The following is a 23,377-nucleotide window of genomic DNA, read 5'->3' as shown; positions in this document are numbered from 1 at the left end:
TCCTTGGGGAGCAACTGCAGATCACTGTATGCTAACCCCAGCCCCGACCTCTGTCTTCTGAGTGAGCCTGGAGTAGGCTGCAGTGCTGAGACCGCCTTGCAGGATGCATTGAATAAGCGCTAACAGCGCTCATTCCCCGAGTTTGCAGCACAAACGCACACAAAGCCTTCATGAGGCGCCTGAAAAGGTGTGTCAGGAGCACAGGCAAACAGCTCCGGTGCTCTGGCTCGCAGTCAGGTTAAGTTCTGGCACCAACGTGCTGCCACACTGTGTGAAACTGCTGTGGATCACCCCACTGAGGTATTCCAGCAGCTAAACTTTTCCTAATAAACGTTTTTGCCTCAAGGGTTTTGCTTGAGCAGTTTGCAGGTGAGTTTCAGATTTCAAAAGCCTTCTCACAGTTAACTTCTCACTGAGAGAAAGATCCAATTATCTACTTTCAAACTGTAATTTACTTTTGTACAAGTTCTTCACACACAAACATGGGACGACCCAGCTGCAGCGTACTGCTACCTCCAGTTTTCTTCTACTGGTATTGTACAACTGTAGTATTGTACAGCTATGACAAATACACATGGCATCTAGTGCAAATAAATAGCCCAGAGTATAAAAGTGCTACTTCAGCATGAAACATAAATGAACATTGGATACATTCACCAAGAGCTGAACAAGGCTTTGCTCAAAATCCACTTTCCATATGAAAAAGGGCTTTTAAGATGAAAAACATTAATTCACCATAGTGGAAAATGACTGTGGGAAAAAAATTTTAGACTTTACAGAAAGTAAAGGTGCAGATTTTATCCTGGCAAGCTCCCTGCTGGATCTGCATCCCTTCCAGAGCTTATGGAATGCGCTGCTCCAGCGGGGCTGCAGCAGCGAGCACCTGAAGGTCATTACAGGGAGAGCTGAGGCTTCGGGGAGACTGACTTCAGATAAACCTCGAGGGAAAGGGCGAGGGGAATACTGCTTTTCCACCCCCTTGGGAATTAAGCCATGCCCAGTGGTTGTGGCTGTTTCAAGAGCCAAAGCTTTTACCGAGAGCGGACAACTCAACCTTAAGGATTCAGTGTGCAGTGAGTTATGCCACCACCCCCCAAACAGTGCTTTGAGATGGTATTTTATGCAGTGAGTATGTGGTGTTTAACGTAACACCATGAAGAAATCGAGTAAAGTCCCTATGCTGTCTTCTGTGACACATACAGTGCTCATGATAAACATTCCACAGCAATAATTAGTAGTGTGTAATTAACTTGAAACGCTCACCACCACCAATTACAAACAAAGCAAAGAATGGAGAAAGAGTAAAAGTTTATAGGGACAGTTGGGCTGCCCACAGTAGTAATACAAGAGAAAAAAAGCCAGAAACACACCAGCCACCTGATTTGGTAGAGCCAGTACTTGTTGCCTGGGGCTAGCGGGAGAATTACCACACTGCCCTCTTACAGCAGGGGATGTTTGTGTCTTCCCCAGGTGTGTGGCCATGGGCAGAGATGGAAGCTTACACACCAAATGCTCTGGTATTGAAGAGTTTTTCCTTTAGGAGCAGCGTGACCAAAATACTTGTGTATTCCCTCTGTTACTCAGGGTCCCAAGAAGGGTGCAGGACCAGGGCTGTAATCTCTCCGAAATCCCTTTGGCACCAGCAGTCTGTCACGTAAGCCAGGTTCTGCAGAACGGGCTACCGGGGCTCTGCAGCTCAGTGACAGCACGGCCCCTGGTGAGCGGGCATCACAGACAGCATTTGATGCAAACAAAACCCAACCACCCAGATCCAAGAATCAAGGCTAGGATTCAGCACCATAGGCTCAAGCGTTGCAACAACCAAACACATTTCTCTAGCCTTGAGCACCAACTTTGACTCCAGCCTTTCAGCGTAAGAGTTTCCTCTAAGGAGGATGAAAGGATTTTTCTGCTGGATCAGAGCAGCAGCTGCAAAAAAAAAAAAAATGCTGAACGAAAAACAAAATCCCACATGCCATCAGCAACAAGCTTTAAGCTTTCACACTGTTTTAGCAAAATGTTGTAGCACACTGAGGCCATGTCTACTTTAGCAGGGCAGCCCAACATGGACAGATCTGAGTGAAACAACTGGTGCATTTCAAGGTCCACTTCTGTAACACTTGGGGGGATTTTCTGTAATCTAGTGTTAATGTGGGACGCAAGGTAAAGGCTCTATTGGTGCCAGAGTGCCAGGCACCAACAGAGGAATAGGAATTGCTCTGAAGCTCTTCTGGTTTAGTCCCATCCAAAAGAAACCCAGTTTGAGTGGGTTGAGACCTGGGCCAACCTAAAATGCTAGCACAGGGGCACCCCGAACATTTCCAGCTGGCAAACAAGGGTGCCACTTCAGTTCCAGCATTCTCAAGTAACAATTCAAAAACAACAAAAAAAACGATTTTGCCAGTCACATGATGTCAAATGGTATCAGTAATTTGCTTAGATTAAAAAAACAGTTCATTTGTAGGGGCTTTTATAAATCATTCTATGGAGGACCAGCTAGTTGCTACCAGGTCTTATAAGAACATGGGAAAATGAGTGAGGAAACACAAGAAAAAATTACAGCCACTTCTATTACTGGAAACAAGAAGGAAAATTTTGTCAGATCCTAAAGGTCAGAACAAGAAAGGAAGACTGAAGAGCAGAAACGGCATCTGAAATCATTGCTCCTTGCTTCAGTAGTGAGACAGTGACAGGCAAAGGAAGGGAAGTCAACGTTGATACCAGCAGCAAAAATTGCTCAGGCAAGGTATTTAATGGCAGGTAACATCAGCCTTGAGACGAAGGCAGGTTACCAACAAGCAAAGAGTGGACTCCAGTCCCTGCAGCGGAAAATGTGTTGAAGCTGTGAGCCAGCAGACATCCAAATACATTGGAGAAGAAATAAGGGAGAAAGTGCAGCCAGTTTTTGCCTCTCTGTACTTCACTGCATAAGCACCCGTGAGGCACAAACATCAGCCAGCATCTGAGGACTTGTACACGGGTTTGGGCTACGCAGGCACAGCTCAAACTAGTTCCTGCTAGGCCTGCACAGAGCAGATCCCTGGGACAGCGGAGGAAGCTGCGAGGATGGTGCTGAGTACGAGCCAAGCTACAAGTGCTTGAGACAGAAAGCTACCTTCCTTGGGCTGTTTTGTTTAGCATTTACAGGCTGCTAAGTAACACAAGGGTAACGTAACTAGAGGCTTTGTCTTTAGAAGAAGGTTAGTCTTTCTTCTTCCAGGTGCCTTAAGAAACAAGGTTGTAAATAACCTGAGCTTCCCACAAAAGGGTTTGGCTTTGCCATTCATCTCCTGCGTGATCCTTCTCCAGTCAGCTGACATGACAACAGATCTTATCTTTTGTGGATGAATGTACTTTCATGAAACTGCAAAAGCGAGCAAATTAGAGGTTCACTTCTCCAGAAAGGAGATAGAAATCCAGGCTTCTAATGCCCCAGCCCTGTCACATGGAATATACCATATTGCTGCTAAAATCTGTGCTAAGTCCACAGTCCAAAGCTTTGTGCAGGAGAACTCAGCCATTCAGAATTGTTTATGCTTCACGCTAAAGATCACACGATTACAACAGCCAAAAAGAATTAGACTGAAAGAATGCCCCTAAATGAGATGACCAGATTAGAGGCTATAAAGCAGCACAGATATCTGCTGGCCTCTAATGCAATCCAGAAAGAGCCACAGTGATTTCAGTTAATGGTATTTTAGCAGGGATTGTTTCTAGGATTACTGTTTCAATCAGTGCCTCAAATGCCAAAATATGTTTCATTTTTTGTGTCAATTCTCTTAGGGGGAGAGAGGGAAAAAAAAAGTATTCAGGAACCTCTGAAAACTGTACTGCGCAAGAGAAGTGGAAGAACAACGGGTCACACTGGAAAAAACAGTTGAACTTCCTTGTGCATTCATTATACTGTGATCTCACTGACGAATGAGGCTTTCCTCTGCCTCAGAGTGAACAAGAATACTGGTAATGCTTCCAAGTCAACCCACAAAGCAATTAATTTCTAGTGTTTGAGTTCAAAGTCAGCTCTGTGATTGAATAACTCTCTACAGTCACCAAACAAACGTACCTAGGCAATCCGAGCCACGTGATCCAGAGGGGAGACCAGCTGAATCCTCGTTCCTTGATGTCCAGAGAGGGATCTGTTGAGTCTGATGCAAGGATTTCCAAGGCTTTCAGTACAACCGAGTGGGAAGCTGCATTAGATTTCAGTGCTGAGACAGCTTCGTAGTAGTTAAGATGAGTCAAATCAATGCCATTTATGCTCAGAAGTATATCTCCTGTTGGGTAAATAAGACAGGATTATTGCAAACCTTTTGCTACGAAGCCCATTTCTACCTCAAGGTCTCATGTGTAACCCTGCTTCCACCTTCACTTTAGGGTGCAAGTCCAACTTTCACTTAAAAATAGGTCCTGAAGTATAAAGATCTGAGTCTCCTTACCTCGCTTGATTTTGCCATCCCTGAAGAGGCACCCAATGGGCTGCACGCTCGTTACATATATAGGGAGCTTGTTTTTGTTATCCCTTCCACCTCCGATTGTTATTCCTAAAGACTCCTTTGGTTCCTTTTTTATTGCAACTGTCTTCTCATGAGTTACATATCCCTGAGGTAAATCCTACAGAGGAATGACGGTACAATATACAGATTCGTTAATGCAATTAACGTGAGAAGCCCAGATCCAGAACAATGACAGAACATCCTGCCTCTTTAATCCAGAGCATTTCAGCAACGTTGCCAGATGGCAAAGGCAGCTTCTCTTGTACTTGCTCTGGGTGGAAACGCTGCTCTGTATTCCCAAAGTGCTACCAGCAGGACTGAGGCACCACTGTTTGGGAAATGAAGCCGCTCCCTGCAGTCCCACATCTGTTTGCTGTAAGGAGGCACTCGATGAGGGGTGGCCTCTCAAGGCCATGTGTATCAAGCCATCAGCCCCTCGCTGGCTACTACTAGATTGGGATCAGTAACTTGTATTATCCACTCTGAGTCACTTTGTTTCTCGTGCATGACTTAAAAGGTTCACGTAAACTCAAGTTTACAGTGTTTACATTAGAATAACCACATACCCTGATTTCTGCTCATCAAGCCAGCATGACACAGATGGATAAAACAGACAAGGAGGAGATATTTTCCAGATCCAGTATACAAAACAGAAATCAAAACTTGAAGATGCTGATGAAGATGGCCAGCATCCTTAGAGAGAACGTCTAGTGATTATAATGGTATTATTTAAAGTTTAAATACCAGGATTTATTGTTTCCCTGTTAGTTTGCACATAGTTGCAGATGCAAAGTGGAGGTAAAATTAGGTTTTTCAGGACAAACAAATCAATATTTTTCAGGACACGCGTTTTTGGACGACACTAGCATCTTTGTTTTTCAGGTTGTAGTGAAGGCACACTCCAGCAGGTGCTGTAGATACAATATGTAAATGGCAGACCGCTGTTTACACCAAGGCACCACACTCCAGCCATCTGTGGCAGCTGCTCACTAACCTCCAGAGGCGTTTAATCACATAAGTCTGGGCGGTTTCAGAACGTCTTCTCACTGAAGTGGTAGCTCTAGACATGGGGCAAACCTCCACGGGGACAACAGACTGGCAACTCTCCCCCTGTGGGGTATTCTTATAACGTGTAAATGGATGGCAGATGCACCACTGAAGTCACACATGCATGTATTACACTGTAGTGCTCCTGTATTTTCTACTTCTATTGCATAGAGCTGTCTAGCTCCTAACCAGAAGCATAACTCAGTATCATTGTGCAGTACTCCAAATGTGTCGTGCTTTATGAATTTCAAGAAGCCCAGTGCTGGCACTGTTAAGTGTCTCACGGATGGTAAATTTCCCGTGGCCCTTTCCAACAAGGAGGGTTTAAACACTTTCTGCATCAACATGAGAGACTTCAGAGGAAATGCTGACATGTTTTTCTTGGTAGATGACAAATACTCAGTTTTCCAGTACTGATAGCCAAAAACCTGCTGCTTTTCAACAGCCCAAGAAGAAAAGGAGCTACTGGTCGGTCTTACGTGACAAATAACTATCACAGAGCTAAAACAACAGACCTACAGTCCAAGAGTAACCAGTGCTTTTGCTGTTATTTACAAAGCTTACTTTCTGGTAGGTAGACTTTCGCCTGTAGTGATTCTGGTCTAGTCTCCTCCGATGGTGCACTGGGCTTCCTCCATTGCTGCTGCTGCTGCTGCTGTTGTTCGACGTGCTGCCATCTTCCCCTGGGTCCAGCAGCTGCACACCTGGCTGCCTCAGGACCACGAAGTTCACTCTTGATTCACTGGTCTGCCAGGAGAAGCAAAGAGAGGGTCTGAAACCATGAGATGGCAAGGTCCCCTCACGGTTTGTGGAGCACCTTGGTTTTGTGACTGTTGGTTTTGAAAACCGTCCACTCTGTGAAAAAGTAAACACCACGTGTCCACACGTATCCATAAACGGAGCTACTTAAAAAAGTGATGCTGGTGATTAAGTTTAACTAACAAACGCAGATGAAGGGCAAAACTCAAGTTCAAAATAAATCAGAAACGAGGGGAGAGCCCCTGTCATTTTCTTGGGAAAAGAGAAGGAGAGGCATCGTTTTCTACAGAGGGTCTGAAACAGATCTATGCAATGTGATGCATAGAAAACTGGGAAGAGCTGCAAAATTCTACCGTGAAAAGAATAAAGGAATTAGAAAATGTTAGAAGGAAAAGGAGCATAGTCAGGCTTCATTCCTGCCTCTGTTCCCCACAGATGCCAAACAAAAGGAGGCAGAAAGGGACCATCACTTCTTCCACTTCAGTACAAGTAACCAGAATGGCGCATTGCAATGCAAAATGAACAGAGCCACAACACTGACTGATCCACACAATGGGCGACCATGATAAAAGTCCTGGACGCTTTTTCTTTTACTGTAAAGAAACTTGTTAAAGCTCTTCCCCTCCCAGCTTATTCGCGATGCCTATTGTTCAACATCTCCCACCCATTTTTCCCCAGAGTACCTGAAGACATTACCTTTTGTCTAAGACTGCTGCCAATTAAACACTAAAGCAGCTGTACGCCTGGCCTTGGCAGAACCACAGGGAAAGCATTCACTATTGTTACTGCTCCTCTGTCTGAAGGAACGAACTAAATTAATCTGACAAAACCTTATTGTGAAGGACTCCATTGGGGTAAAGCCTATGTGCTCGCTTGGGACGTTTCCTGCAGCAGATGAGTGAAGTGGAGTTGCTGCTCCCACTTTTCCACACGGGATCCTGCTCCCCTGGTGCCACAGCACCACACAACAGTGAATTCCCTGGCCTGGGAAGAGGCACTGGATCAGCTGCTCTGGTTTTGTTGTTGTTTTGGATGGTTGGGGTGTTTGTAGAGTAAAGATGAGGGTTTTTTGAAATGAAGTTTTAAGGAGTCTCTCCAAAATCATTTCAGGGTGCAATTTCTTCCAGACAAGTTGGCACACATCTGTGTCTCCGTGAAAGATACTGTAAATATTGCATCCTGAGCTGGGGATGTGCCCTCCCCTTCACCTCAGAGTACCAGACTATGTACAGTGCATATTATATATATTATAGGTGCAAATAGTATTTTACAATATGGGTGGAAGGACTCTTTTCTCCAAATGGTTTGCAATCAAAATTAAAAAGAAGTTTAACCCATACTTTTAATTAGCTCTCAGGAGAACAGATGTTTGGAAGACTCGCAGTTTTACAGAACGTCACTTCAAAAGGAATTCAGCCCCCAAGCCCACTGAAGCCAGTTGTGGGACTTTTGTTACTAATTTCAGTGGGATCAGAAGAGGGTCCCTCATGCAGGAGTTATGCTTGCACACTACTACAGAAATACAGCAGCACTTGGGATGCGAGCAAAATTCTCATGGGCCATTGTATGGAATCATATCAATAACATAAAAAAGGATCTCAGAACTGGAACCCTGCTGTTTCTCTTCTATTCTCCCACTCCACTGTGCTCTCCTTTGCTGACTACCAGGAAGAGAACTGGCTCTCCCTTACCCAGCTGACCTCAGATCCTTCCCGGGACATAAACAGTGTGGGATCAGATGTATTGTGTCAGGATCTCCAGATAAAAACAAACGAGGTCACCGCCTAGGAAGATAAAGAATTTTAAAACTGACCTACTTGACATTGGCTGCACACGTAGCAGTCCCTATTCCTGAACCAAAATTCCTTGCCAGCTCTGTTCACCGAAACATTTGGCATGCTGCAATAACAACAAACTCCTGTTGTGCAGGAAAAGACCACCTCTCTGCCACCATTTTAAGTACTGTAGGAGGTTTTTAGTCTGTGATGCCCCATGTTGTTTTCTAGACTCCCTTCCCAAATACAGGTAAAATGGGGAATCCTACAGAGAATTTCAAATCAATCAAAATGGTTCTGCCCTGTGTGGGCAGCCTGTCACATTCCCCAGCAGACGTCTTCAGTTGGATTGCTAGAAGGACAAGAGGCTATCCTGATCTTTGCTGGTCCCTACAGATGATGTACATGGCCATTCTGCAAGAAGGGCTCCACGCCACCACGCCACAGGGGCGATCCCATTGCCTCAGCTGAACTGAAGTGCCACAAGCAGCCGCCTCGCTTCAGACTCATCAGAGGTGACTCACGGTGTGTTCCTACTCTTCATGTTTATCCCATTTGGAAGCAGTGCTTCCCACACATCTGCAGGGAAGCCGCTTTCCCAGAGGGATCTCAGGGAAGGCAGGTCGCTCCCGCGTGTTCTGTTAGCCCTTGGGTCAGAGCAGGAGCCCTGCCATCAGTGCAGGCAGCTGCAGTGTCATTAGCCACACAACTTCAGCCGCGTTATCAATTACCTGGATTATCTGTGCTGCAGTCTCCGGCGTTCCTTGCCTCAAATCCTGTCCGTTTATAGACAGGACTCTGTCATTCCGACTCAGCTTTCCATTTTTGGCTGCCAAACCTCCCTCTAACAAATCTAGAATAAAAATCCCTGCCTCATCCGTCTTCCTGATCAGTTTGATTCCCAAGGGTTCGGACCGGTCTCTCTTGACCAAGGTGACGTGGATCACTTCCCGGTTGGTAGCAGAAGTGGAATCCTGCTGTGCAGTCTTGTTGGAAAAACCCTTCTCCTGCAGGACCATGAGGTGGAGAACAGGACCTGGGTGGCGCAGGAAGGAGACAGCCTGGCAGTGAGTCACACTGCTGATGTTGACACCATTCACCTAGAAAGACAAACAAAGCAGAGTCCCTCATCAGAAGCTCCATAATTTAGGCATTCTCTGCAGCATAGAACAGCACAGAGCTGGAGGCAGGATGTACAACTCCCTGTGCGGTGCCGCGACTGAAGCATCTGCTGCGAGCACGCATTAGAGAGCAGAGCTTTCTAAAACAGAATGCAGAAGAAAGCAGATGAAATAAGGCCATCGGTGATGGCAAACAGCTGAGTAGTGGTGAGACCAAACAACACAGCTAACAAATCTGAAACTGCAAAATATGAAGTGATGGCATCTATGAACTGCTTTCCGCTAACTTCCAGCATTCAGTGCACACTTGGAGGAGAAAAGCCAAATGGGAGACTGCCCATCCTCACTCGAAGAGTGGCCCACCATCTGCACAACAGCTGGAATCATCACCCTAACCACGCTGTTACCAAGGTAACCCTGAGAAGCTAGTGTTCACTTTGTTGTCACATGAGACTCTGTAGGGTCCCTTTAGGATATTGGTCAGGCTGCCAAGTGTGGGGAGCTGCCCTGTGTACAGCCCAGTCAGGATGGAGAGGTGTGCAGGTAGACTGGCCAACGTGCAAGGTGCGCTGCTGGGCTGAGACAGGAACCAGCTGGGAGATCGCATCAGCCACTCGTGCGTGAGGCTGCCAGTCATTACTGATGCCCGCGGTCCAGCAGGGTAATTAGGTCTTTATGGCTCGCCAAATGATTGGGCAGCCGCAGCCGGGAGGCACTAACAGTTTTCACTGCTTGTAGCCAAGCTGCTGCAGCCTCAGTTAGCATGCTACAACACAGCACAACGCAGTCAGGTTAATCTCAGTGGGGCAGCAGGGTACAGGGCTGGTGCTCCTCATTATCCACCTTCTATACGTGATGCTGACTTCAAGTTATTAAGCAAATGCAGCTTAAGCAACATAGCAGAGCAAGTAGCTAAGACTTCCTAGCTAGAGCACAGTCCACTGGAGAAAAATGGTGCTACTGGGTGAAGTTTATCAGGTAAAGATCTTTTTCCTTGATCCAAAATGGTCTGAATTCCAAAAACTCAAGGGAACAGAAGGACCCGCAAATCTACTTCTGAGCCCCAGGAGAAACACAATGCTACCAATAATGTCTGATCAGTGCTTTAAAAACCCTATCTGTAGAGATTTCCCAATTTTCTAGGCAACTCTGCCTGCTGACCCCTTATCTCAAGTCAAGAGAAGCACTGGGACGATCGGGGGGTTGCGTACCTCCAGAATGTGGTCCCCAGGCGCTATCCTTCCATCTGCAGCAACGAGAGAATCCCGCAAGACTTCCTGAACAACGATGTTTCCTAGCGGGGTGTCCTTACCCCCAACTATCCTCATGCCCAGCTCTTCCTCTGGGTCTTCTCGGTGAATCTCAATTGTGCTCGTTTCAGCCACGAGACTCGCTCTCTGAGGAAGGTCTGGTTGGGGAAATTGAAGAGAAAAAACAACACATGAGCAGGGTCTTACCCACATACCACAAGATCTGTAATACTGGCAGGTTGTGTTCAAAAGTAGCATCTGGATGGAAAGGAAGAGCAAGCAGCTATCAGGAGAGGAAAGGCTAGGTCAGACAGAGCTAAAAAGCTCCTATTTTTCTGGTTTCTCCAGAGTGTTTCTCCTGTTCTAGCTTATGGCAAAGTTAGACTGACTGCTATTTCTTGCATTTTATTAAAGGGCATTCAGAGCGTTTCACTTAGCATTCAGACATTTATTTTTCCTGCTGTGACAGCTGGACTACACACAACTAATCCCCAATTCCACCACACCCATTGGGAAGGGGCACTGCTGAGCTGTAATTACCGGCCTGCCATCGCGGTGACTCTACCACAGGCAGCTCACTGCCATTTCCCTCCTCTAATTTCCTTTCCTCCTTTTTTTTTCCCATCCTCCCATACACCAGGAGTCATGTTTACCTATTTCACAGCCTCCTGCAGCCTAAGCAATGCTTCTCAGACACTTTGAAGATGAAAGTTGTCAGCAAGTCATTTTAAATCTACCAGCGCCACGGCATTTAGGCAGGCCCAACGCTAAAGGAGCCAAGTAGACTGTGAGGGTGAGCCGCTGCTGTCACACAGGAGGTGCAAAACCTGCTCCAGTGTATTTGGGGAAAAGGCCAACGGAGAACTAAACTGACCTCTGCGTCTGCACAGCAGCAAAGTTCTCAGCTCCAGCCTCTGCACGCTTGGAAACAGCAAACTTTGAGACAAGGCACCCCGACTTCATGCTCCTGCCTTCTAACAGGGACGGAGACAAAGGGTCAATAGTGAAAGGGAGGTGGTTCCCTTTATCTGCAGGGCTTTTCATAGCCAACTGCTGATCCAAAACCAGGCTAGGTTATAAAAACACCTTTGCTTTGTACTGTTAGAGAGGTACTGACCACTCCAGGATATCAACTGTATGTTTAACTTTCTTACCAAGATTAAGAAGCCGGAGCATTTCCTAATGGCTAATTATTTGGCTTCTACAAATGCTTTAAATGCTGCGTGTTGCCACTGAGCAGGACTGCATTTGTTTTGCAAAGAATCCTGGAAATAGGATTCAGACTCACGGCATTCTGAGATTCTCTGAATTGTTTCGCACCGATGGGTTTTGTGCTTGTGAGCAGAGCTTTCTGTGCCTGACACGCACGAATGCACCTCCCTTCTCCTCAAGGACACGCGCGGGAAAGAGATTATTCCTACAGCTACTGGCGGCTGAACAGCAGTGAGGATAGCTAAGGATGTTGGGGACATCTTCGAAATTGAAGTGTCCGAAGTAGCTACCTCATTTTTATATTGTAGAAGGTAATTACATAATTACACTTCTTTATCAAAGTCTCACCTTCTTCGGTCTCCTCAAAAGCTGGATTAACCAGCCCAGGCTCCGCAGTCCCTAGTGACACCACAGCAGCTGCAGAGCTTTCTGCTACCAGCGATGATCCTGCGCTTGGTACGTCTGGATCCTTGGGTGTGTTCGTCTCCACCTTGACAGGGGGATCCTCCTTCCCTTTGGAAACGGGATTCTTTTTCCGTTGCAGTTCAGATTTGTATTTCTTGAAGCCAGGACACCTGGAGAGAGATTGTCAGTGACTCTGAGTGGCTCATCTCTGCCTGCACGGCTAACCCAGCACACACAGGCTCTGACCGGCAAAGAACTACATTCATGAGCCCATCACCTGCAGAGCTTCTATCGCAGACACTAAAAGTCATTCTCATTTTACTTTCAGCTTCTACTTGTGTAGAAGAGTGGGCTTCTTATTCCCTTACTTTCAAAATTATTAAGCGTTATATTTTAAGAAGGAGAATGCAATGGGAACTGGACTTTCCCTTGCTAAATATTTACCTGGCAAACTCTCCGTGAAGACAACAATACCTCTTTTAAAATGTAAGCAAATACTTCACTCTGCACTTCTAGAGATGACGACAAACTGTATCTGTATGCAAAGGAAGCGTCTCAAGTTTCAAGCTCAGCCCTGAATTAGGCTTTGTTTTTAATGAGTTGGTAACATGGGAGAGCAGCGAGCAAGGCTTGCTTGCTTCTTTTTCTCTGAATGAGACCTGGTCAGACAGCTCTGCACCTCCAGCCCCTGCAGGTGACAGCTCCGCTTGAAGGATTCAGAGCAGTTTGTGCTCCCGCCGACCACTCCCCAGACGGAGGCTCGAGGAGTAATTCTGCACTCAAGAAAATGTGCTCTGTATGCATCCGCAGCACAGCTAGCCTGCCTCAGCAAAAACGGGTGAGGAAAAACAAGCTTTTATCAAGGGTACTTATAAAAAGGTAGCAGGTAAGGAGGGTGATGAATTCAAAAGCATCACTTTCAGAGACATGAGTAGTACTGGGTGTTTACCAGAGTCACTTTCCAAATTAAACTTGACTATTTACATTCTGGCTAAACAAGTCTCATCCTGGTATTACTTCCTCTGGTTGTTCCTGGTCATTTATTCCCCAAGCAAGAAGATGACCCTAAAACTTAAAGACAGAAGCTGGTTGATCCACTTGTGCGTGTCCCTCTTAAGATGCTGAGAAATAAATTTACTTTGCAAAGGGCAGAGGAATCCACCCAAAAAACAAGTTGCTAGATGCTTCTTACCCCGTAAGTCTCCTACTATCAGTTAATCTCATTAAAAAAAAAAAGAACACCCAAATCCCAGTGTAATTTTTTCCTTTTTTTTCCTCATTTTTCAATCTAGCCATGCTCACAGCACATATCCTTGATCTCTTCAGAGCACTCCATCCCTACAGGAGATGCTGAGAACTCTGAAAGGCATACAGGAATGATACAGTTTTCAGCCAGGTCTTTAACGTAAACATTTAAGGGCGCCTCCCTCTTCCATGTTTAACTCGTGCGTCAGAGGGATTAGCAAGTGGCACAAGTTTTCTGATACCCAGACAGATTTATGGAGTGGAGGGGAAGGCTCTGACCCTGCTTGTTTCTGTAGCCCAGCCCAGTTCTGGGCCATGCCCTGCATGACAGCGGCTGCCAGGCAGCCCCATCCCCACAGCCGAAGCATTCGGCCCTGCTGGGCAATGAGAAAGCTCAATTAGAAAAAAAATAAAAGCTCATTACTGCAAGGACACCGGGAGCTTGCAGGAATGGAACATCTTCCGTCACATCCCCTGGCTCTAACACCGCCTCTCAGCTCGTGGGTACCACAGATGGGCAGCCGCAAGGGTACGTGCTTGGCCCGAACCGTGACGTGTCCCACGTGCTAACGTTCCCCGTGCGCTCGGTGACCTGTTTATAAAACACAGCGCTGCCACAAAAAGCTACAGCACAGCTGAAGGGAAGCAAGCCAGTTGCGTTTCCAGTGCCCACTGAGAGAATGCACCTTGCCAACGAAGGTCTGCTTCCGCCTGCACTACAGCTTGCACTTAGCTCCCTTTCCTGCAATCATTAACTAGGAACAAATGTTCTTCCAGCGCCGTGGCAAGAGCTCTTTGTCACCAGCCCTTCTTTTAAAGCTACAAAATTCTGCCTGCCACCAGCTCAGCCAGCAGTGGAACCACCAAAACACGTCTGCTGAGAAGCAGAGGAAAAAAAAAGCCTTCCTCTGCACAAGGGAAAAAAAGAAATGTATTTTTCATTTGCGTCTCTTTCTCAGTAAAAGAAAGAGAGAAGGTAATGGAATTCTAAGTAGGTGATTCAGCAACTGCATAATGTGCAGCTTGGAGGGACTTACATTATTTGGATCAAAGACATATTGCGCATCTTAATTGGACCAATTAAACTGGCAACACTGCATGATCCCTTGCCTCCACAGTGTTGACTTCGTGCCTGTTTTTCTCCTCTGCTCAGTAAAAGAAGGAATAACCGTGTTTGTTCTAATTGCCAGAGCCAGCTGCCCCAGCTCAGGACACAGAAATTTATGCACGTTTAATAGGATATGGGTCTGCAGACAGCTCGCCTGCAAGGTAAGGCCCTCAGCCTTCCCGGCACACGGGAGCTGCCCTCCCTACCCCACAATTACACCGTCTTCACCCACCCACCTCTCCAGCCTCACCCTCTGCCATCTCTGCTGTCCCACCTTGTCCCAGTTTAGGGACTGTTCTGAGCACGGATCTCTCAGGTCAGAAGCACGAGAGGCAGACGGCATTACACAAACACTGCAAGTGGGTATGCACCTGTTCTGCAGGTGAGCCTCCAGTTCGCAGCGCTGCATCGTCTGCTGGCACTCCGCCTTGAAAGGACAGCTGACAACCAGCTTATCCAGCAGGTTTCGTACCAGCAGGCTGGACTTGTGGCACTGCTGGAAAGAGAGTTTTTTCCGATCCATGGGACAAAAGTTGTACTCCTGCATGAAGTTTTCGAGGCACTTGAAACAGTACGTGTGGCCGCAGGGGGTGTCCATGGGCTGCAGCAGGGGCTGAAGGCAGATGTGGCAAATGAGTTCGTCGTCCACCTCGTCCTGGAAGTTGTAGAGGTGATTGTCCGGCAAGAGGTGGAACTGGCCGCACTCACAGCAGAGCTCGCCAGCCTGGTAGCCCTGCTCTTCTGCTGCGGGGTCAGCCATGATAGCCAGGATGCCGCTCTCCCAAGCCAGCAGGAAGGAAACTTGTCACGCAGCAGCCGTCTGACAGAGTTCCTCTGATGAAAAGAAAAGAAAGAGAGATTTGCAGCCACCGGCAGCTCTCCACATAGCCAACTGAAAATTAAATAGCACTCCTGCCTTGAACTCCCCCTGGTATCTTCACAGCCACCTCTTAGGGTTCTTCCTTCCAGAGTGACCCTGTGAATGATCAACCCTGGGATCAGAGAATACAGGGACCTGACTCAGCAAAATGCTTAAGTTTCAATTACTTTGCATGCAACAGTGACACAGGATAGGTAAAACATTGCTAACCCCAGGAACTGGAAAAGCTGAGACAAACACTGCCTGTTCTTGAGGGAGAACACCACAGAGAGAGAAGAAAGGGAAAGAGAATGACGGACTGCTGTTTAAACTGACAAATTTTCTGTAGAGCTTCCCAGATGACACTGAGTATTATTAATTTAAAAGATATGTATGGCAAAATATCCCTTCAGGCACTTCTGGTTGTCTGGTTTTATGGTCTGGGTTTTTTGGGGGGTTGGGGATGAGGAAAAAGAAGAGGAAGAAATTTCAAAAGAAAAAAAAATCTACCCGTTTCCTTCCTCTCAAGCCCACTCCCTCCAAAAATGTTAGCATTAACAAAGACTGCATTGTTCCCTACTCATCCGTGCCTGTGTGCGCACTGAAACATATTTCCTATGGAAAGAGGCAAGCTTTCTACAGGGGAAAAGCAAAACAGACAGCCCATGTCATAGCTAGTCATGACATGACCCAAAGGCTTGAGCTTCAGCTTCCTACAGGTGGGAAGAACCAAGTCAGGGACAAACTGAGTTCTTTGCAGCTGCTGTGTTACTGATTTTAAGAACGGTATCTCCAGTCACATTCATTGCCAATCTTGCCTATTGTAATTACATTTTTTTTTTAATATAAAATTCACCTGTGTTTGCTAGCAGATTACCTATAGGCAGAGACACTGCAGGAAGGATTCCTGCTAACCTAGCTGTGACTTTAATGAAAGAGGCAGTGTGCAGCTAGATGAAGCTAACACTCACTGCTATGCTGCTGTTGTTTTTTTTGTGGTCGTGATGGCGATTATTTTGTTTAAGTTCATTAAAAATCCCACAGCCAAACCCAAAAATAAATCAATAAATAAGTAGGACTGTGATGAAATGGAAAAAAAAAAAATGAAAGACATGGAAAATATCTGAAAAGAGTTGCTTTTTCTGGAACAGGTAACAGCTGAAGCAAGAGCCAACAGCGAGCGCTGGTCTGCACCGGTGCCTGGAGGACACGGCTGGCGTGCAGCAGGAGCTTTGGAGGAGGGTAGGCAAGAACAATAAGATAGCAAGAAGGGCAAGAAAAAATTAGTCATGGGTTTCTAATAAAAACCATACATCATTCCGCTTCAATTAACTGTCAAGCGTAAACCAGGTAGTTAATTACAAGGATAACACATCACCAGCAGAATCAAGCCACTTTACGGGCAAATTTTCCTAGCCACAGAAAGCTGTTCAGTTTGGAAGATGACAACATTACTGTCACGGCTCCAGGTGGGCACAGCGCATGTGCTGTGTGCTTCTCCTGTGGCCACAGGGAAAGGAAGCATCTTCCCCTCGAGGAAGGCACTTACACTGCCCAGTCCAAGCTCTTCTCTTTGCAGTTACTCCTTAACCCTTGCACGCACAAAGCAGATGTGCCCTGCCCCTTCAGAAACACCTCTGCTCTTGGGTACTCACCTCCGTCTGACACAGTCAGATCCCTCTCCTCTCTTCCTTCCAGTAAGTCTCCATCTGATCCTAAATTATCTCACGAGCGAAAAGGAAACGTTCCCGACAGCAGACAATCACTTCCCATCACCTACCAATTGTAATCAATCAGCTCAGCACCAGCAGTTAAGCGCCAGGCTTCCAAGGCAAACCCCTACCAATACGAAATACCTGCGCTTCGGGTTGTCGCATTTGCATAAAATTTTGGCAGGTGATGAAACAAATCTGCTCTCTCGGCGAAAACAAGCTCCTTGGTAATTTTGCTGATAAACTACTTCTGAATGGGGGGGCTTTCCACATTATTTACCAAATTCATTCTCTGCTTTCTGTGTTTGTTATAGGTTATACGCGATGAATCCCATTTATGAGTCACTTCAAAACCCGGGGAAGATAAAAGCATCACCACAACTTTGTAGCGTTTTTCTTCCCTGTAACTGTTCTGCCCTCTCCGTTCCCCTCAAAAAAAAGGCGTGAAGATTTCACTCGAAAGCACCAGAGCAATTTCTTCTTTCACACTGCTGTCCTTTCAGCAAAGAGGACACTCCTGCAGACACCGGGGAACCAAAGCCTGACACCTCAGTGCCGAAACCCATCCCACAGCCTTCGGCAAGGCAGGAGTCAGTGAGCAGCACGGGGAGGACAGCAGGCTCAAACAAGCCTGCCGCTTGTTCGGTGATTCAGTCAGAAAGCAGATGTTCTGTAAGAGGAAAATTGCTAACATCTTATTCAGCAAAGATGACTACTTCGGCACAACAAGGCAGGTTTGAAGCGTCTGGAAACTGCGCTGTTTGGGCACAACAGGCACAGCTGCCGTCTGCTCAGACAGACCCAGCTCCACGAGCCCGTCTCGCGCTGTGCCACAGCCAGGCCCCAGGATTCTAGCTCTGGAGGTGAAGTCTGAGGTTCACCCCACCTTTGGCAGTTTCCATCAAGTTTCAGCTACTCACTGCAGCCTCTGAAGGCTGGACCGTGCCCAGCAATCCCCTTTGGTGCAGCTTGCTGGTACGCCGCTCCCCCCTTCTCTAGTACTCGTGCCTCTCCCCAGGTACACTAATTCCAGGAGAGGTGCATTTGAGCTTGCACACAGCGTATGTAATAAGAGGGGGTCACAAAATAAGGACCTAACTTAGTCCCAAGTCGCTACTTACTGACCACGTGAAGCCCGACATAGTTTATGCTGCTGCTCTGGCAGGCTCCGCAGTTTTAGAAGCGAAACACTACAAATACATGCCAAGACAAAGTTATCAAAAAAGTTACACAGCCCACTCCTATACCTGATAAAGACCTGAGGACAATAAGCCTACACAAATTTCTCTACATTTCCCCCTTTTTACCACATGTAGATGGAGAAAAGATTTCTTTGAGATCATTTTTACCGCACAACAAGAACAAAAGCAGTGTTTTTTAAAGGAGGATTTCTTATACTGTAACCCTAACTCAAAGAATAGCTTTTTTTTTTTTTTTAAAAAAGGACGACTTATCAGCTTGTCTAATCTATCTCCCTGCCAAGCAAGACTATTCCTGACAATAGCAGCACGTTGCCTTTTCTTGTTTTAGCCCTGCCGGGGCACAGCCCCCTCTGCACATCTGCATGGCGGGGAGCACGCGGCACCCAGCCGCTCGGCACCACTCCTGCTGGATGGACAAACCCTGTCCAGAACTGGCCTCCCCTGCACCCCAGCCTGGCAACAGAGCTGGTGAATTAGTTATGCAGATGTTCAAAAAGGCCTCTTTTTTAAAAAAAAAAAGCAAAGTACCCTACAAAAATCGTTCCAATGTTGTGGCTCTGCTTGCACTAGAATGGCTGAAAAGGAAGGGCGGCTGTCGCAGCTGGCTGCCCCGTGAGCAGCATCCCTGCTTCCAACCTGGTCGCTTTAAGGGCTCAGCATTTCCAAACGCAGCCCTCACTCCTTTGTCAGGCATTTCACTCTGCCACTGGTTAGTGGGGAGCACAAACAGGCACCGTTCAGCCCAGGCCTGTCTCTTCATACAGCTCCAGCATGAGTTGCTTTCAGGCACGGAGATGTTTACCTTCCTGACGTCTTTCTGAGGTATGATCTTGCTGCTATTCCAATTTATGAGCTTGCATCACGAGAGGCTACATTAAGACCCACAGAACCACAACACGTGGGAATTGAACGCTGTTATGTGATCCTGCATCTGATTCTAAGTACTTACCTCACCTCACGGAGGGACCTCCTAGGAAAGCAATGCACACCAAACCCGCGCATCCAAAACGATATTCCATCCCTCCCCCCAAAAAGACTGCTTCTGTTAACTAATTGATTTATAAAACCACAAGTATGGCAAATGACCCAGAGCACATTCCATGCTGCAAAATAAGAAAGCGTGCAGCCAGTCTGCTGCAAGGCGAGGATGTGGAACAGAAGCGTAAAGATTCTTCCAGCAGACCAGGATCACTACAGGAACGCCTCGTACTGACAGAGTTAAAAAATAATAATAATTAGACATTTAAAAGGCATCTGTCAGGTAGCTAATTCTCAATAAATTATTTGTGCCATGGAAAGCATCTTGGGATTACAAGGGCTTTCCGCGTTAACACTTACACACTGCTATGGATGGATGGTACTGAAAACCCAGCTATAAACGCTGGCGTTGAGGCTACAGGGCGCATGCCCCACGTATACTGCTATGTAATACTTTACTGCGATAATTATGCTAGTTATTATATTTATGACTACATTTCCCTGGGAGACTGGAAATGCAACATTCCAAGTAAAGGCTCCACAATTAATTTTTTTTTTGGGGTGGACAAAACAAAGCCAGCACATTCTGGATTAAGATGACTGAGGGCACTAACCCCAAAACAATCTGCTTACATAAAAGCAAAGCAACAAGTTCAAGATGGATCCTAACATAGCAAACCCAGTGCTCTAGCAATGAACCATGAGAAAAATTGAAAAAAAAAAAAAAAAGAAAAACTTTCTTCAAATAGTTTTCCCTTAGTTCAGAAGCCTTCTGTTTCACTGAATGGGATTTTTTTTTTTTTTTAAATGAGAGAGAAAGATTGCGAAAGTGTGCTGTAGCAGGTTTTTTTGCTGAATTTCAGCTCTATGTTGAAGGAGGATTTCTCACACGTGAAAAGGGACAGGTTTTGTACGAAACACACCAGTGTCCTGCCTGAACACTTCTCCAGTGTGCTGCTGCAGTCTTTCACAACCATGACTGAACTGTCCTTAGTTTACAGTAGTAGCACAGAAACTAGTGTCGAAACATCGTATTTTTATAAGCAATGCTTACAGCAGGTCAGTTTTTCCAAAAACCACAACACTGAGCTCCAGAATACCTTCAGGTGGTGATACAATTCGGTGCCCTATTGCCTTTCTTTTTCCTTTCTGATATTGCTAAAGATTAGGCCACTGGATGTTTGAGTGTGAAGTCAAAGCTTCTGTAGATGGTATGTTTGTTTGTGCAGCGCTATAAGAAGTAGCCCTTTCAATGATTAACTTTGCCTTCAAGCCAAAGAGTTTCTAATAAGCCACCTCGGGGGGTCACTGCTCAGTGTCTATTGCAATGCTTCGATTGAGAAACTTGACATCCGAGCTGCTTTACTGTGCTCAGTCTAAACAGAGACTGCTAAACAGAGACTGCTAACTTAGATCTTGCTGTCCCCCTTCGTTTTTGACCATTCTTTAACCACAAACTTGAAGACGAGTTTTATTCTAAAGCCCTCGCATTTTTGTGCTCATTGGACAATTTTGTATTTAATTGGCTTGAGCTTCTGGGCAAGTATCCGTTTTCTCAACCAGAAAAACAGATAGCCAATTGTATTTTCATGAATTTGAACCAGAATCATTATCATCTTAGACTAGAAAAGATGTATTATCCCAGGAAACCCTATGTGCTACAAGACTTGGTTGAGAAGAGCAAGACTACCCCAAGGAATATTCTCCTCAGCAACTTTTGCAGTATCAGCTCTGAGCATGGTACGTGGATTTCAATTTCCTTTTTTTTTTTTTTTTTTTTTTTAAATTTATTGGAAGATTCAACAAAAACATCTTAGCTTTATATTACTTAATTTTTTCAATCTTACTAGAAATCAGCAGCAAACTTGCATCTCATTTTATGAGAAAGAGAAGCTCCATAAAAAACCTCAGAACCTGGTCCTTCTGGTCCCCTCCTGGCACCACCCCGTGTGCCGTGCGTTTGGTTCTCAGCCCACTGCACAACTGCAGCGGTCTCACCAGGGACCCTGCGGGCTCTGAACCAGCAGGACTGCACAGATGTAATTCAGAGACTCTTCCTACAGAGCAGGAGAGGCTGCTGTTATCCTTCAGTTAACATTATCTGGGTAACAACACCAGTAAGTTTCCCGTCTCTTCCCTTTTCTATTAAGGTATTAAACTGGGGTGTAAAATGTTTTCCACCTCCACTTTTCTTCCAAGGGGATTAGACAGTGACTATTTAAATACACTGCTCTGAAAAACTGATAAATTTAATCCCAGCAAATAAAAGTGAAGACAAGTGCTGCAAGAGAAGCTGTTTTATTTATTTCTTCGTGCTTTCTCACCTTTGCTAGACGTTTCCACTTCATTTCACCTTCCTTTCTATACCTTTATTCCCCACAAATGTACATGATGTTGCCTGTTTTATGGTCACAGAAACACAAAGCTTATGCAGAGTCTTCTGTTTTACCAATTAAATCAATTTGCTTCTTTGCAGAACATGATCTGGACTCCTATGGAAGTATCACAGCCAGCACCACGTGTATGTATACATTTTCTTTGTGTGTTCTTTATTTTTTGCTATTGCAACTAATGATACCTGTCTCGGAAGTTAAATACCCCTACCTCCACCCCCGGCTCACTTTGACATGTGCAATCACCTGCAACTCCATCCCTAAAAATCAGTCTGACAGTTGTGAATGAGGTTTCCTGCAAAGAAAGGAGGAATCCAATACTATAATTTAAGGATAAATGGCCTAATCTGTAATTAATAACCAAAAATTTCTCCCGCAATTGAAGCAAAAAGTCCCAAACCAAAGCAACGAGGGATAAGGAGATGATGTTAAGATTTAGGATTATCTAGATAGCTGGTAGAACAGATGCTTTCCTAAATGCTGGGTTTTGAGGACAGGAGGTAAAAATCACATCTATTAGCTATATCTGAATACCAGACACACTTACCACATCACTGTCTGCGTCTACCTGTAAATTCCTTGTTTATGGAAAGAAAATAGCACCATGGTTTACAGCAGATGAAATAAGCATGTAATGTGCAGGAGCTTGTCTCTGGTGGCTGTTATTCTTGCAGCAGCCTGATAAAACCCCATACCTGTTAGCCACTTGTGATCTGGGTCTCATATTTAACACACAGGTCAGAAAAGAGTGGACATCTGCTATCACAATTTCCAAGGCCCATAAGGGAAGAAGAAGCAGCCTGTGCATTATCCAACTGCAAGTTTTTAAAAATTCGTGTTTAAATATCCTCACCAGGGCAATCACTACCGTATGTGATTAACAGTAATGCGAGGGGGCAGGGAGAGAGTGACTGGTGCTCTGGGTGTAGACATACAGCGTTTGGTATTTCTGTAGTCCTAGGCCTTGCCTGTCTCGTGAGAAAGTCCCACACAGCATTCATCTCTATCACACTTGCAGTTGTTGCCATCAGAAACACCCGGGTTTTATTGCAGGATAAAGTATCAGAGCTTTCAGTCACCCACAACAAGTCAAATCTTGGGCTCAGGTACCTAGCACTGATTTTTTTTTTTTTTTTATGATACTTTTAAAAGCTTGGAGCAGTCTATGAAAGAATCCCTTTATATCACCAGGCATTTGGAATCTAACTCCACCAAATAACACAGGTTATCAGTGACAAACAGGCAGCACAGATGAGGTGGTTGTTCTGCAAGGGAGATCAAACTTCCCGTGGCCCAGGCTCTTCTCCCGGTGGCTCCAGACTGCCCAGCCCACGCTCGGTGCCAGCAGCACCACCAGCAGCAGCAGGGTGCTTTGCCCTGCTCAGTACACAACACCCCAGACTTCCTTTCACAGCATACAAGGGCATTTTATCAAAAGCAGTGCAAAGTACTTTCTAGCCCAAGCTTGTTCCACCTAACTAAAAAAGCTGAATTAAAAGATAATTAAATCTGAAACTCCCTTTGTATCTCTTCAGATCATGGTAAAGGGGAAAGAAAACAAGTTATCTTCTTTTAAAAAAAAATATAAAGAAATCCGCACTAATTCCCTAGCCCACGTGTTCTCAAACTGCAGCTCCTCGGGGTGTGCAGCGAGGTTTGAAGTCAGCTCCAACTCCCGCCAGCGCCCGTGGGCAGGCAGAACGCAGCCAGGAGCTGAAGTGGCCTGCCCCACAGCTGGCAGCACAAGTGGGAAATAAACTGAAGCCTCTCTGTTAAGGATTACAGCCCTCTACAGACTCGCAGAGTGGAATTACAGCT

At 45.8% G+C, this 23,377-nt stretch overlaps 1 protein-coding gene across 3 annotated transcripts in view; it reads right to left on the bottom strand.

Moving 5' to 3' along the window:
• The window catches only part of LOC116494390 (ligand of Numb protein X 2-like), a 31,826-nt gene that overhangs the window by 4,173 nt on the left and 4,276 nt on the right, over window positions 1-23,377 (bottom strand). For all 3 annotated transcript variants that reach the window (XM_032196262.1, XM_032196263.1, XM_032196264.1), the window contains exons 2-8: window positions 14,787-15,249; window positions 12,006-12,232; window positions 10,407-10,603; window positions 8,806-9,174; window positions 6,105-6,287; window positions 4,437-4,611; window positions 4,064-4,274 (exon numbers count right to left, since the gene is read on the bottom strand). In XM_032196262.1, coding sequence (XP_032052153.1) covers window positions 4,064-4,274; window positions 4,437-4,611; window positions 6,105-6,287; window positions 8,806-9,174; window positions 10,407-10,603; window positions 12,006-12,232; window positions 14,787-15,175 — 1,751 coding nt within the window. In that variant the 5' untranslated portion in view covers window positions 15,176-15,249. The remainder of the gene's footprint in view (window positions 1-4,063; window positions 4,275-4,436; window positions 4,612-6,104; window positions 6,288-8,805; window positions 9,175-10,406; window positions 10,604-12,005; window positions 12,233-14,786; window positions 15,250-23,377) is intronic.

This window comes from Aythya fuligula, chromosome 13 (assembly GCF_009819795.1).
Source record: "Aythya fuligula isolate bAytFul2 chromosome 13, bAytFul2.pri, whole genome shotgun sequence".
Lineage (NCBI taxonomy): Eukaryota > Metazoa > Chordata > Aves > Anseriformes > Anatidae > Aythya > Aythya fuligula.
The sequence above is the reverse complement of the archived record's forward strand: the minus strand, read 5'-3'. Positions and strand labels throughout refer to the sequence as shown.